At 35.5% G+C, this 13,241-nt stretch overlaps 1 protein-coding gene across 2 annotated transcripts in view; it reads left to right on the forward strand.

Annotated features, from left to right (window-relative positions):
• Positions 1-13,241, forward strand: part of CHD1 (chromodomain helicase DNA binding protein 1) — a 72,034-nt gene that overhangs the window by 16,391 nt on the left and 42,402 nt on the right. For both annotated transcript variants that reach the window (XM_040239358.1, XM_040239359.1), the window contains exons 3-7: positions 7,426-7,627; positions 8,628-8,738; positions 9,730-9,794; positions 11,744-11,893; positions 12,031-12,302. In XM_040239358.1, the coding sequence (XP_040095292.1) occupies positions 7,426-7,627; positions 8,628-8,738; positions 9,730-9,794; positions 11,744-11,893; positions 12,031-12,302 (800 nt within the window). The remainder of the gene's footprint in view (positions 1-7,425; positions 7,628-8,627; positions 8,739-9,729; positions 9,795-11,743; positions 11,894-12,030; positions 12,303-13,241) is intronic.

A 13,241-nucleotide genomic window follows, 5' to 3' on the forward strand; every position in this document is an offset into this window, starting at 1 on the left:
GGAAAGCAGCTGTCTACTGCTGCCCCTTTCTTAGAAGGTCATTATTTTACTCATTCTTCCTTTATGTTCCATTACAGGCTAGTTTCCAATATCTGTGATAAAAAAGCTTATTTTTCTTCGTAACACAAAAGAATCTTTGTTTATTCACTTGAGGATACATCATTCTTAAGTACCCAGTATAGGTGTTAGTGTTTTCGTTAGTTCACAGGACTGATTAAGAGTATAAAGTCGAATATAAAGAAAAGGAGGTATTGCTATTCTGCACAGGCGGGGCTGAGCTAACATGGACTTGCACTTCAAAGCACTTCTACCCACAGACACATGAAAATGCTAAATAATACAGGGCAAAGAGGGGAAACTTTAGAGAAAGCATTGATGTGCCAGGCACAGAAGGGGACTCAGAGCAGTGAATTCTGAGCAAATGTGGCAACACAGGATATTTGGAAGGATACAGACTCTCCAGACAGGATGCTGGGGTTGGGATCAGAACTTAGTATTTGACTGCAGAATTAAGTCTCCTTATTGCTGGGTCCTTAGAAGGGTTGTCTCCTCTAAAGAGATAAAACTGTGTGCCTTCAAGGACATTTTGTTCTTGTTGTGAGGATAAAATGGATTTCAGTACCAAAATATTTTGAAAGCTATAAAAAGGTATTAAAAATTTTGTCTTAATTGGAGCATAAATGAAAAACAGCCAAAGTACCAACAGATAACATAAATGTATGAAGCTGTCCAGGTATAAGACATTCGTTTAGGGGAGGCAGCTGGCTGAATTGGAGGTGAAATCCTTCATCAAAAGGAACCAGTGCTACTTAGATATAGACGATTGTGACCATGTGGGAAGTGGACCTAGTGTTTTCAGATCATCTGATTCTTAAAAAAAAGCTGCTGCTTAAAATTATTTTCCCCCAAACACTTCTAATTAGATGACTTGGAGGAAGAAAAAACCCAAAAGAGAAAAGTAGAGACAGAGAAATCAGAAGTAAGAACAAGAAAGTTTCTATGGAAAACTTAGACTTACGCTATTTTTGAAGAAGAAATAATGAGAAGGTGATATTAACCATTTACTAATTCACAAATATATTTTCAGAGTACATGTCAGATAGAGTGCCAGAAGGTAGGGATACAGTTGTTAGTATAAATCGCGGTGCTCATACTAGCTTATGTTCAGCGTGCTCTCAGTGCCAGGTACCGTGCTGGGTGTCTAACGCAGTCCTGCGGGGAGAGGTCTTGAACTAGGGACGAAGGTGGGATGGGGATTAATAAGTTTCCCAGGTAGGGAGAACTGCTTTATACCAGGCCTATGAGGTAAGAAGGCGTGGCACAAAGACTGAAGGAAATTAGTGAGCCTAGGGTGCAGAATGAAGTGAAGTGAAGTGAAATTGCTCAGTCCTGTCTGACTCTTTACGAGCCCATGGACTGTAGCCTACCAGGCTCCTCCCTCCATGGCATTCTCCAGGCAAGAGTACTGGAGTGGATTGCCATTTCCTTCTCCAGGGGATCTTCCTGACCCAGGGATCGAACCCAGGTCTCCCACATTCCAGGCAGACGCTTTAACCTCTGAGCCACCAGAGAGATGTTTAAGATAAACTGGAAAGGTAGGCAGAGGTCAGATTTTAATCATTTTATCCCAAGAACAAAGGTGAGCCATTAAAACCCCTTACGGTGTGACCAAAGCCTCTGAGATGGGACCAAAGCATGCCTAATTATAAAGTTAGAGAGGGATGTTCATTTTGATGTTTGTTAGTTTGAAAAACATTTCTCAAAGCTAATCTATAGATACAGAATCATAACATTTGAGTTATGTGGAACTCATGAGTAAGTACACCGTAGATGATAGTGCTCTAAAGCTCCTAAAAATTTAACTTGAAAAAACAATTTAAAAATGGATTTAATGTCTTACTGAACAGAGTACTAATTTTTTGTGGTCACTCAAGTCATTACAAACACTGATTTACCATAACCTTGGGAATATTGGAAAAGAATGTTGGCTTTTATAAAAGAATCTGTGCAGATGTGAATTTTGAGCACTTTCCCTCCTGTCAGACAGCTGCAAATGTTGGAGGCAAAAAAGGGCCAAGGAAAGGGAGCATCTCCTAGCTGAGTCAGCCTGCTTGAGTAGCCTTCTGGGAAGTAAAACCCAACATTTCTGCCTATCTCATTTGTTGAAACTTTTAGCTAATAGCCATACTTTGCAGCAAGGAGCTTGTGCTATACACTTTTTATACTGGGTGGACCTTAACCTTGAGATTTCTGTTACTAAGGAAAAGAAGACATGCTGAGTTAGGCAGTTAGCAGTTTCTGAGGCAGCTGTTGTAGGCAGTTGGTTTTTAATCTCCCCTCCTTGGTATTTTTACCTTTTTATATCTGTTAAGGAAAAGCTTTAGGTAGTTTTTATATTTCTACCTGTACAGCTTAGCCGCTTTATTGACTGAATTTTTGATACTTTCATTTTCCATGCCACTGAATGTTTACTTGCTTGCCTGTTTCACATGCGTTTGACTTCTGCAGCTCTTTTATATATATAAAAGAGCCAAGGAATTCCCTTATATAAACCCCATATAGTAATTAAATCCAGGAAAATTTGTTAATATACTTTAATGATTAATCTGTATTCCAGTTTTGTCCATCATCTTTCAGTACAGGGTTCTGTCTAAAATTGGATTTGGTTGTTATGTCTCTTTAATCTCCTTTAATCTGGAACAGTTCTTTATCTTTCTTGACATAAGCATTTTGAAGGCTACATATAGGCTAGTTATTTTATAGAATATATTTCACAATTTAGATTTTACTTGTTACTTATGATTTGATCCAAGTTATGCATCCCCTACACTTGGATCCCCTACCCTGGGCCTCCCTACACTTGCATCCCCTGGCTGGAGGGCTGTGTGAGTGACAATACATCTTTCACAAGGTATCAAATCTGGAGGCTCATGATGTCTGTCTGTCCCTATTGATAATACTAGTTTTGATCACCAGAACAGGGTAGTATCTTTTTTTTTTTTTTCCCTCTGTAAATACTCATAATTTACTTATATTGAGAAAGGAAAAATAAACAAAAAATAATTACTGTAGTGGGAGGAAGGTCATGATGTAGAAAAGACAAAAGATAAAAGCTAGATTTTGGATTTTAACTTTTGTACCTTTCAAGTTGAATGTAAGTAAATAAAGCAATAAATAAAGAATGTAAGTAAATAAAGAATGTAAGTAAATAAATAAAAGTGAGTAAAAGTAGTTCTTAAAAATGAAGTAAAAGCAAATAACCCTAATTAAACAAAATTAGTGACCATACAGAAAAAAACAATTTTAGTTGTCTTCAAAGCAGTAGTTTGATAGTAAGGGTGAGTATTCCTGAAGGCCAAGAATTGTGAAGAAGTGTTAACTTTTAGTAATCATATAATAATGATATTGCTGTTTTGAAACTGTTATGTGTATTCTAGATAAAGCAAATAAATGATTTTACTAGTGTCATTTGGAATGAAGAAACTCAACCCAAGTGATGGTATAAATAGAAAAATCAAAGAAAAAACCTACAAATTTAAATTGAAAATATTGGTATTAATCCATATACATTGTCTCTAAAGAAGGCTTCCCTGGTGGCTCAGAGGTTAAAGCATCTGCCTCCAATGCGGGAGACCTGGGTCGGGAAGATCCCGTGAAGAAGGAAATGGCAATCCACTCCAGTATTCTTGCCTGGAGAATCCCATGGACAGAGAAGCCTAGTAGGTTACAGTCCACGGGGTCGCCAAGAGTTGGATACGACTGAGCGACTTCACCTTACCTTAACTCATCTTACTTAAAAAAATCTTAAAAGCAATAACCAGTCCACTCAGGTTGGAATTTAATTTCCAACATAAACAGAAGCAAGGCTTTTTGATGAAATGCCTGAGTTAGAATTTGAGGCAAGAAATTCACAAGATGAGCCTGGTTCATCTTGTCAGACCAGAAAGAGAGGAAGCTGTCAAAGACAACTTGAGGTCTTGTGAAAAGGATTCAGGAAGTAATAAAGGGTTTCCTGTTTGCTAAAGAGGGGACAGTTTGGGTATTAATGATGATAATGGATTGTTAAAACTCATCCAATAATTTCAATCCTTGAGTTCATAGTGAGATTTAGAACATTACTGGAGCTGAGAAATATTTTTATAGTCCAACTCTATTTGTGAATTTTATATAAGATACTATATCCGTAAGCATCTTTGATTTGTTTGCTTATGTATATATCCATCCACTCACCAAACATATATTGAGTCCTTCATTTAGTGCTCAGCATACAAACAAGTAAAACTTCCAGCACTCTAGGAACATATGGTAGAATACCAAGACATAAAACAGAAGCTACAGTGAATATTACATTATGTGCTTATAGCTAACATAGTAATAGGTACAGGATATTGTGGGAATACTGAGGTGAGTATCCCTGCTTTAATGTTGTGTGTGTGTGCGCGCGCTAGTTGCTCAGTCATGTTCAACTTTGTGACCCACGGACTGTAGCCCACCAGGCTCCTCTGTCCATGGGATTCTCCAGGCCAAGAATACCGGAGGGGGTTGCCATTTCCTTCTCCAAGGCATCTTCCTGACTCAGGGATCGAACCCCGGTCTCCCGCAGTGCAGGCAGATGCTTTACCATCTGAGCTACTCGAGAAGCCTTCTAGGGAAGCTGTAATGTTGGGTTGATTTAATCTTGGAGTCAGGAGAGATTTGTCAGAGAAGTATCCATGAAGTGAGGCTCAAGTAGAAATTATATAGTGAAAAAAATTTTTAAAAGGAAGTAATTGTGCAAAAGCAGAAAAGTGGAAAGAGAAACTCACTTTCTGAGAATTACAAGTAGTATGCTCTCACTAAAACTAAGGGTTTAGATGGGAAACTGGCTGGAGATAGGTTGGTGGAGACAGATTCCTGCACCTCATAGATGTTTGACTTTTGTGATAGAACCACTGAAGACTTACCCAGTTAGCCAGGTTTGATTTTTATTTTGGAAAGAGCATATGCAACAGTGGGTTGAAATAGAACTACTTCATTATGGAGAGGCTTTTTACCTGTTTTTCCTCAGAATTTTATGTCCCACTGTTCCCCCCTCCCCCAAACCTATATCTGTTTATCTCTCAAGTATTAGAATTTCCTTTTAAAATGTGTAAAACATTTGTATGGTTCAGAAATTGACAATTCATTTCAATCCTTGTTCCTTCTGCTTTGTTCTTTCACCTCTCTTTGTAGGTAACCATTTTTGACTTAATTGCCTTATACACCATTATTGCTTTTGAAAAAAGCATAAGCAAATATGTGTAAACATTTCTCCCTTCATACCCAAAGGAAGCATACTATAAACGCAGTTTTGTATCTTGCTTTTTTTTTTTTTTTTTTACATAACTGTATCTCATTCTACGGCAGTATATAAGGTATTCCTTACTAATTCTCTGTGTATTCTTAGTCCTGCTATGAACAATTTAAGTGAAATAAATACTTCATGCTTTTAATATCTAAGGTGAAGATATTCTGATAATAGGCCTATATGCCTTTAGAGTAGTCTAGGCTCAGGCTGTTTGCTTTTTTCATCAGCCAGAACTACTTTCACCTAAAGAGTATGAAAGGAAGATTCCTGCATTTGCTTAAGAATATTGGTATATTAACAAGGGATCTTGATACATTTAGAAGGAATTTTGACTAGCTATTTTCTCAAGATATAATTAAGAATATAGGCCCATGATAGCTCTCAGATTCAATTATCTATCCATTTACTTTTCAGGTCCACCTGTGTAAGATACTCTGGGGAAAAAAAAACAGTACCTTCAAGAAGCTTATAAGCAATTAAAATGATACCCCTTCTACTTAATTCTTCTTTCTAAAGAATTAGTTCATCTTCACTTTCTTCTAAATGTTCTCCAATTACTGTGCCTGACTTGTTTGTGTTCTTCATACCCCCGGGTTGAATTATTTTAAATATAGCCCAGAAAGGTATTTATTGGTTGACATGACTGTCTCTCCATACTAGGTTAGAAGTTCTTATAATGGTAAGGGCGTTTTGTCTTATCTCAGTCTTCCCAGTGCCTAACAAATGATAGTTTTTGCTAAAGTAATAAATGAAAAGTGTTGCTTAACTAGTGGGTTAAAGGAAAAATGAAATTGTGTGTCAGGAAAAATATCTTCTCTGATATTCTTACTGAAATTTCAAGGGCCCAAATAGAATGCAGAATGGTCACTTTTGTTTTTGAATTAAAAGGCACTATGCTATCCTTGAACCATGTGTCTGGAGGGTAGAAACTGGCAGAAATGGTCTTGATATAGCCTTTAAGATGTAACTTTTTATTTACTCTATGAAGAAAGACATATTCCAATAGATTCCCAAACTTTAAATGTAGGTGTATGTTTGTTCACATTGTAAGCAAAACTTTTAGAATCAAATGTCTTCTTGAAAATTTTATGTCTATGTTTCCATGTAGAAACTATTAACGCCTTGCTCTCAAAAATTACTTTTAGGAAGGGTTCTGTTCGATCTTGTAGTTTTTGTAGAGTAATACCTCCATCTAGTGGTGTTTGTGAAAACTACAGCAAGAGAATAAGAAGCTTGAGTTTTGCTCCGTGTGTGTGACATTACCTGTTGTTTATCATAAAGTCAGTTAAAATTACATCAAAAGCTGAGTCTGCCACGTATTTAAAAAATTTAATGCCCTGGTGTTCAGCAATTCAAATGTAAACACCAGTTAACAAATGGCCTTTTGGATAATATTGATTGACACAATCAATTAGGTGTAGACCATTTCTAGACTGCTTTGGACTGGAAATAAGTTCTGGAAAGTGTGTATGTGTGTATGTATGTATACAGAGGCTAGGAAAGATTGTGAGAATTTACTATTTCAGACGTATTACTAGGGAACCATAAAAAATTGAATAATTTTCTCAGAGAAGAAATTAGTAATCTTATTTTTTAGTAAATTGTACTTTATCATAGCTTAGTTGTAATAAGTTACATTCCTCTGAGATGTTAGAACATAGATGTGGACTTGAAAACAAGTTGAAACTCAATTTAATTCGTTTTCTGCCTTTTACTAAATGAGAATTTTTATCACATTTTTCTTCACACAGTTTCTTCTTTATGTTTACTATATCAGATAGCCTTTTAAGAATAGGGACTGTGTCTTAAACATTTTGTTATTCTAAGTTTCTAGCCCAGGATTCTGTACTTGGTAGGTTTTGTTCATTACCCTTGGAGGAAGATTGCGATATAATTGCTTATGTTTTAGCCCAGGCTACTAAATTTATCAAGTCAGTTATTGTTGTAGATTAACATTAATTCCTTTTTCTATTTGTTTGGCTATACAAGGTTGACATACTAAACAAACAAGGCTTAATGATGTGAAGCTTTTTGCTGAGTTAAGAAAAGCTAAATTTTGAATTAATTTTGTTTGAAATCTATTTATTTTTAAATTGTAGCCAGTCGGATGATGATTCTGGGTCAGCTTCCGGCTCTGGATCTGGTTCGAGTTCTGGAAGCAGTAGTGATGGAAGCAGTAGCCAGTCAGGTAGCAGTGACTCAGACTCTGGATCCGAATCGGGCAGTCAGTCGGAGTCTGAGTCAGACAATTCCCGAGAAAATAAAGTTCAAGCAAAACCACCGAAAGTTGATGGAGCTGAGGTAATGAATAACGTATTCAATGACAGGTAGATTTCCTGTATTACTTTGGGAAAATGTATAGCATTGGTTGAGAGCATTCTTGATCTAGCTTTTAGGAAATGTTGTTTTTAAGTATTAAAATGCACTTTAAATTGTTCTTGAACTTGGTGTCATCTGTGGACTAAGTCTATAACTATTGATGTATAAGACAAGTATAAAATGAACACACATGAAACTTTCTCTTTTTGAAGCAGAAATTGTTGCATAAATACTCTGTTTCATGGATAAAAATTTAAGGCTTTTGAGGTCTTTTTGTTAATTTTACCGTGTTATCTCTACTTTCAAGATCTTCAAAGGATATAATGTATTGCCAATAGGAGTGTTTAATAGAATTCTGCTTCCTTGAAGATACGTGGTAGAATATGCCAAGGGCCATTCTTTTTTAAAAAAGCAATTATAAGATTTAGTAAAACTTGTCTGTACATCAGAATGGTGTACAGAGTGTTACTTAGAGTACCAGTCAAGATAAGATGCTTGGGCCAGAATATACACATAGTTTCCTTCAAGCAGGAAGTTTTGCTACCAGAAACAAAAAAGTCAGTTGAACTAAAACTGTGCTTAGTTAATTTGCATTCTGACTCAAGCTCCTTGTCTTCACCTCACACCAGTTAAAAAGATAGGTAGCCACACTTGAAATAGCACTGGTGGCATATATTATCCTGTTGTTTTTGACAATAGTCCTAACACCAAAGAATATATTGATTAAGGCTGTCTTATCTGTGAAACTCAACACACCATAAATTATTTATATACATCTAAAGCTCAGCATTTATTTTAATTATATTGCAGCAATATTGTTTTACATCTATGTGAGTAAGGAAAATAGTCTTACTATTAAAATAGTCTTACTATTATTTATTATTTGGAGGCAGTGAAAATGTTGATATTGGTTTTCAATAGATTATCCTTTTTCTAGTTTTCTCAAAACTTTGTTCTTCACTTGTGTATATCTCTATTACAGTTCTGGAAATCTAGCCCTAGTATTTTGGCCGTTCAGAGATCTGCAATTCTTAAGAAGCAGCAGCAGCAGCAGCAGCAACGTCAAGCTTCATCTAATAGTGGATCAGAGGAGGTGACTCTTCATTGTGAAAGCTATTATCTGAAAAGTAGACTCGATGCCTAATTATTTAACTGGGGGCTATTTACGAAATTATTAGAAACAGTAAGGGTATTAGAAGGATAGGAAAATAGCTACATTTAAATGTGCATCAGTAGCCTTGAAATGTAGACATACTTTTAAAGTAAGCAGTGTAGTTCCTGTGTACACAGCACGCATGTGTGTATGTTTGCACAAAAACATTCAGGAAGAACTCTAGGTTTCCCCACCTATCCGAAAATGGAGTATCCTTTTTCCTGAGCCAAGCGGTATAAAAAAGCAAAGAGGCCATTTCCTTAGGCCACATCTTGGTGTAACTGTCATGGGAAAAGTGAGGAAAGCACAGATGCTCATAGGCACAATTCAGAATCCTGGCAGCTCAGTGCTGAGGATGGTCCCAGGGGAGGAGCTTGAAGGTGCCGCTCCGTATGCTTGCCACCTCAGTAACAGCTTGCTGTGAAACAAATGCTGAGTGCTCAGAGCTGGGTTTTGTAAAAGTGAAAATTCTCTTCAGATTTGTTTTAGTTAGTGAAAGAAGTTACTAGTGTAGGTTATTTTGTAAAAGTTGAGTGATATAAATTGAACTTTCAAAGATTGGGGTGGGTATCTGTATATCAAAAACTGCCTATTGAAGAAAAATACTAAATGAGAATTTGACATACCAACAGTTAGGATTCCTTTTTGAGGTCTTACTAGGCAACAGTAGTAGTATCCAGAAATGGTAGATTATAAGATTTTATACAAAATGCTGACATTGTAATGTTTACTTAATTTCACTGGCTGTTAACCTGTTTGCAGTAAAAATATAGTTACTTTATATGCTAATTTATGGTATAAATGTAACATGGGAAAAAGTCTTTACAGTTTTATTAGTAAAGTGAATGTTTAATAGTATGACACAGAAAAATGTTACTATAGTTGAATTCTAATCGTTAACAGCCTTAACTTTTTATATTTTTCTCTACAGGATTCCTCTAGCAGTGAAGATTCCGATGACTCATCCAGTGAGGTCAAAAGGAAAAAGCATAAAGAGTATGTGCCGTTTTGTTCAACTGATTACTTTTATACCAAGAAAATCCTAATGATTTATATTCCTTCCTTTATGACTAATTGTTGCCAGAAGTGAACTTCCTGGTTCATGGCATTTTATTAGGTTAATTTAAACCGTTAATTCTTTTATGTTTCTGTGACAACATGGGTTTTTTTGTGTGCCACTTGTTTATCTCCTATAACACCTCTCCCATATATTTTTTAAACTTCAAAGATCTTTTTAGTCACAATATCAGAAGATCTTAATAACTTGAAAAACTTATATAGGAATGTTGGGACCAAAGATGATGGATTTCAGATAGTTCTGATGTTAATAGCTATCCTTAATTTGTCTGCACAGTTCTGATGCTAATAGCTATCCTTAATTTGTCTGCACATGAAATTTACTTCCTCTTTAGAACTCATTTAGCAACTCACTGTAATTTCCCAAAGATCTTGACCCAGGAAGTGTTAAAAAATACTGCAAGTCTCAATTCTAATATTTTAGATGGTCTGAGTTGTTTTTTCTCTCATTTCTTCAAAAACACTGTTCCATTGTCTTGTCTCTCTGTCTTGGATATTCTGCACTTTCACACTGGTACATCCAGCTTTGGATTTGTTATTTATTTATCCCACTTTATGCACTTTATTTTATGCATGTTTAATGTGAAGATTCATGAGTTTTACTAATTTCTAAAAATTCAATCATTGCATCTCTTGGCATTTTCTCTTTTTCATTCTATCAGTTTCTGTTACTATAGTTAACAGATATATATTTTATCTGTCTTGGATCATACCTATTATATATCTGTTGGATAATCCTTCCTGTCCTCTGTGAGTCTTACTTTACCATGTGTTTTATCCTTTTATTGCTGTGCTATATTCTGGCTGATTTCTTTAGATCTGTCTTTTGTTTTACTAAGTGTGTTTTCAGGTACTGTGTCTTATCAGCTGTTCAACTTTTCCATTGAATTAGTAATTTCTAAACTTAGTATGAGTGCAAGCAAAGAATATTTTTAAAATATGAGTAATTTAGGATGATGGATAGATTTTGTTGGGTATAAAAATCATTAAATACTTACTATAAAAATATAAAATGGAGATTTTTTTTCATAGATCTTGCCTATTGCTATGTCTAATGTGCAAACTCTGGAAAAAAAATCTCAAGATAAAAAATTAGCTTCTCCCATTATGTTTTTTTTTTTTTAATATCATAAACCAGATTTTGTCAGGTGGCTTGCTTATGCAACGCTTAACATGACATAGTTGTAATTGGTATAAGCTGTGCAGAGCGCTGGAGTAGAAATAGTGCCTTTGGTACAGAATGTAGTGTATGTGTGAGAACTTAATGTGTATCTTTCATTTAAAGTTAATGCTATAGTAGAATATTAACAGTGAATCCAACATTTTTTTCTTTCCATGTTATTTGAAATTAAATAGACTAAAAATAGTAATAAGGGGTAAGGTAGTTACTGAATGTTGGTTAAGATGGAATGTTTTTATTTTTTCTTTAATTTTTTGATACCTTATTTTAAGTTTCTTAATGTATAATATTTTAAAAATCATTTTTTAAAGGGTATGTTTTTAAAAATCACAATCTCCACAAAATTAGAATGAAAAGAATTATTATAGAATCTATTTTGAAATGGCAAGTATAATTAGACAGAATTTTCAAAATTAAGCACTGTGACTCTAAATTAGCATACTGTGTTTTCACCTAAACTCCACTTACTTACGTTACATTTTGAGGTATGATTAAATGATTAACAAAAAACTCTGGAGTTGGAGAAATCTATGAAGAATATTTTCCAGCATATTCTTATTCTACAGATATTTGAGTATTTTTATGAGTGAAAATATTTTTTATATTAGCTGAAATGTAATTTAGCTTGATTATTTTGTCAGACAAAATTTGCTATATATCTGTAAGAAAAAATATATTTTATATACAGTGAAGATTGGCAGATGTCTGGATCGGGGTCACCCTCTCAGTCTGGTTCGGATTCGGAATCTGAAGAAGAAAGAGATAAAAGCAGTTGTGATGAAACAGAATCAGATTATGAGCCAAAAAATAAAGTTAAAAGTAGAAAACCTCAAAATAGGTAAGTATAGTATGTTTTTGGTTTGATTCTGGAAATTGTTGGTTACAGAAGGTATTCGTTCTTTTTCTTCGAGTTTCTCAAGGCTTGTTTTATGCCAGTATTTCTGTAAAATACCTCTTTCCTTCACTTTTCCCTAGATCTAAGTCAAAAAATGGAAAAAAGATTATTGGACAAAAAAAGAGACAGATTGATTCATCTGAGGAGGAGGAGGATGAAGAAGAATATGATAATGATAAAAGAAGCTCTCGTCGCCAAGCAACTGTCAATGTTAGCTATAAGGAAGATGAAGAAATGAAAACAGATTCTGATGACCTCCTGGAAGTCTGTGGAGAGGATGTTCCTCAACCTGAGGAAGAGGAATTTGAAACAATAGAACGGTTTATGGATTGTCGGATTGGAAGAAAAGGAGGTATTTAAAGAAAAAGATTTTTGGTTTTGTTTTTCAGTAATATTTACTAGAGTGACTTTTTTCCTGAAGACTTTTCAACTTTGAAAGCTAAGGGTGGAGTTTTTACTTTTATACTTATTTGCTGTAAAATAGACCTTGCATCTGGAGAAGGGAATGGCAACTCATTCCAGTATTCTTCCCTGGAGAATCCCATGGGCAGAGGTCGCTAGCAGGCGTTCATGGGGTTGCACAGTCGCACACGACTGAGCGACTAACACATAGACACACACACCCACACACACACCCACACCCCCCACTTAGACACACACACACACACACACACCCGCTTAGACACACACACACACACACCGCTTAGACACACACAGACACCCCACACACACACACACACACACACACACCCCCACCCCCACCCCCGCTGAGGGTTTCCTTCCCTGGTGGCTCAGTGGTAAAGAATCTATTTTGACCACTTCATCATACTTGTCCTACCTCTGGTAAGTTTGAATCTGATCTCTCAGTCAGTGAATTCCCCCCTCCCTCCTACCTTTTTCCATATATGTGTGAACTTACAGTTTATCTTTCTCTTGACTTACTTTACTTAACATGATGCTACTGAGGTCCATCCATGTTGTTACAGATAGCAGATTTCTCCTTTTAATGGCCAAATAGTATTCCATTGTATATGTACGTACAGTGTTTTTTTTAATCCAGTCATCTGTTGGTGGATGCTTAGGGTCTTTCCATGTATTATCTGTTATAAGTGATGTACCAGTGAACATGGGAGTGTGAAATCACTTCTACATAGTGATTTCAAGCATGTAGTTTTTGAAGATGATTTTTAGTTAACCTTTCTATTGTAGAATTCAGTTTCTTCTATGAATGTGTAATATAGTTTCCTATAAACTCATACCTTGTTTGTTACTTATTTAAAAGAGCATATTT

This window comes from Oryx dammah, unplaced genomic scaffold, assembly GCF_014754425.2.
Source record: "Oryx dammah isolate SB20612 unplaced genomic scaffold, SCBI_Odam_1.1 HiC_scaffold_5, whole genome shotgun sequence".
Taxonomy (NCBI): domain Eukaryota; kingdom Metazoa; phylum Chordata; class Mammalia; order Artiodactyla; family Bovidae; genus Oryx; species Oryx dammah.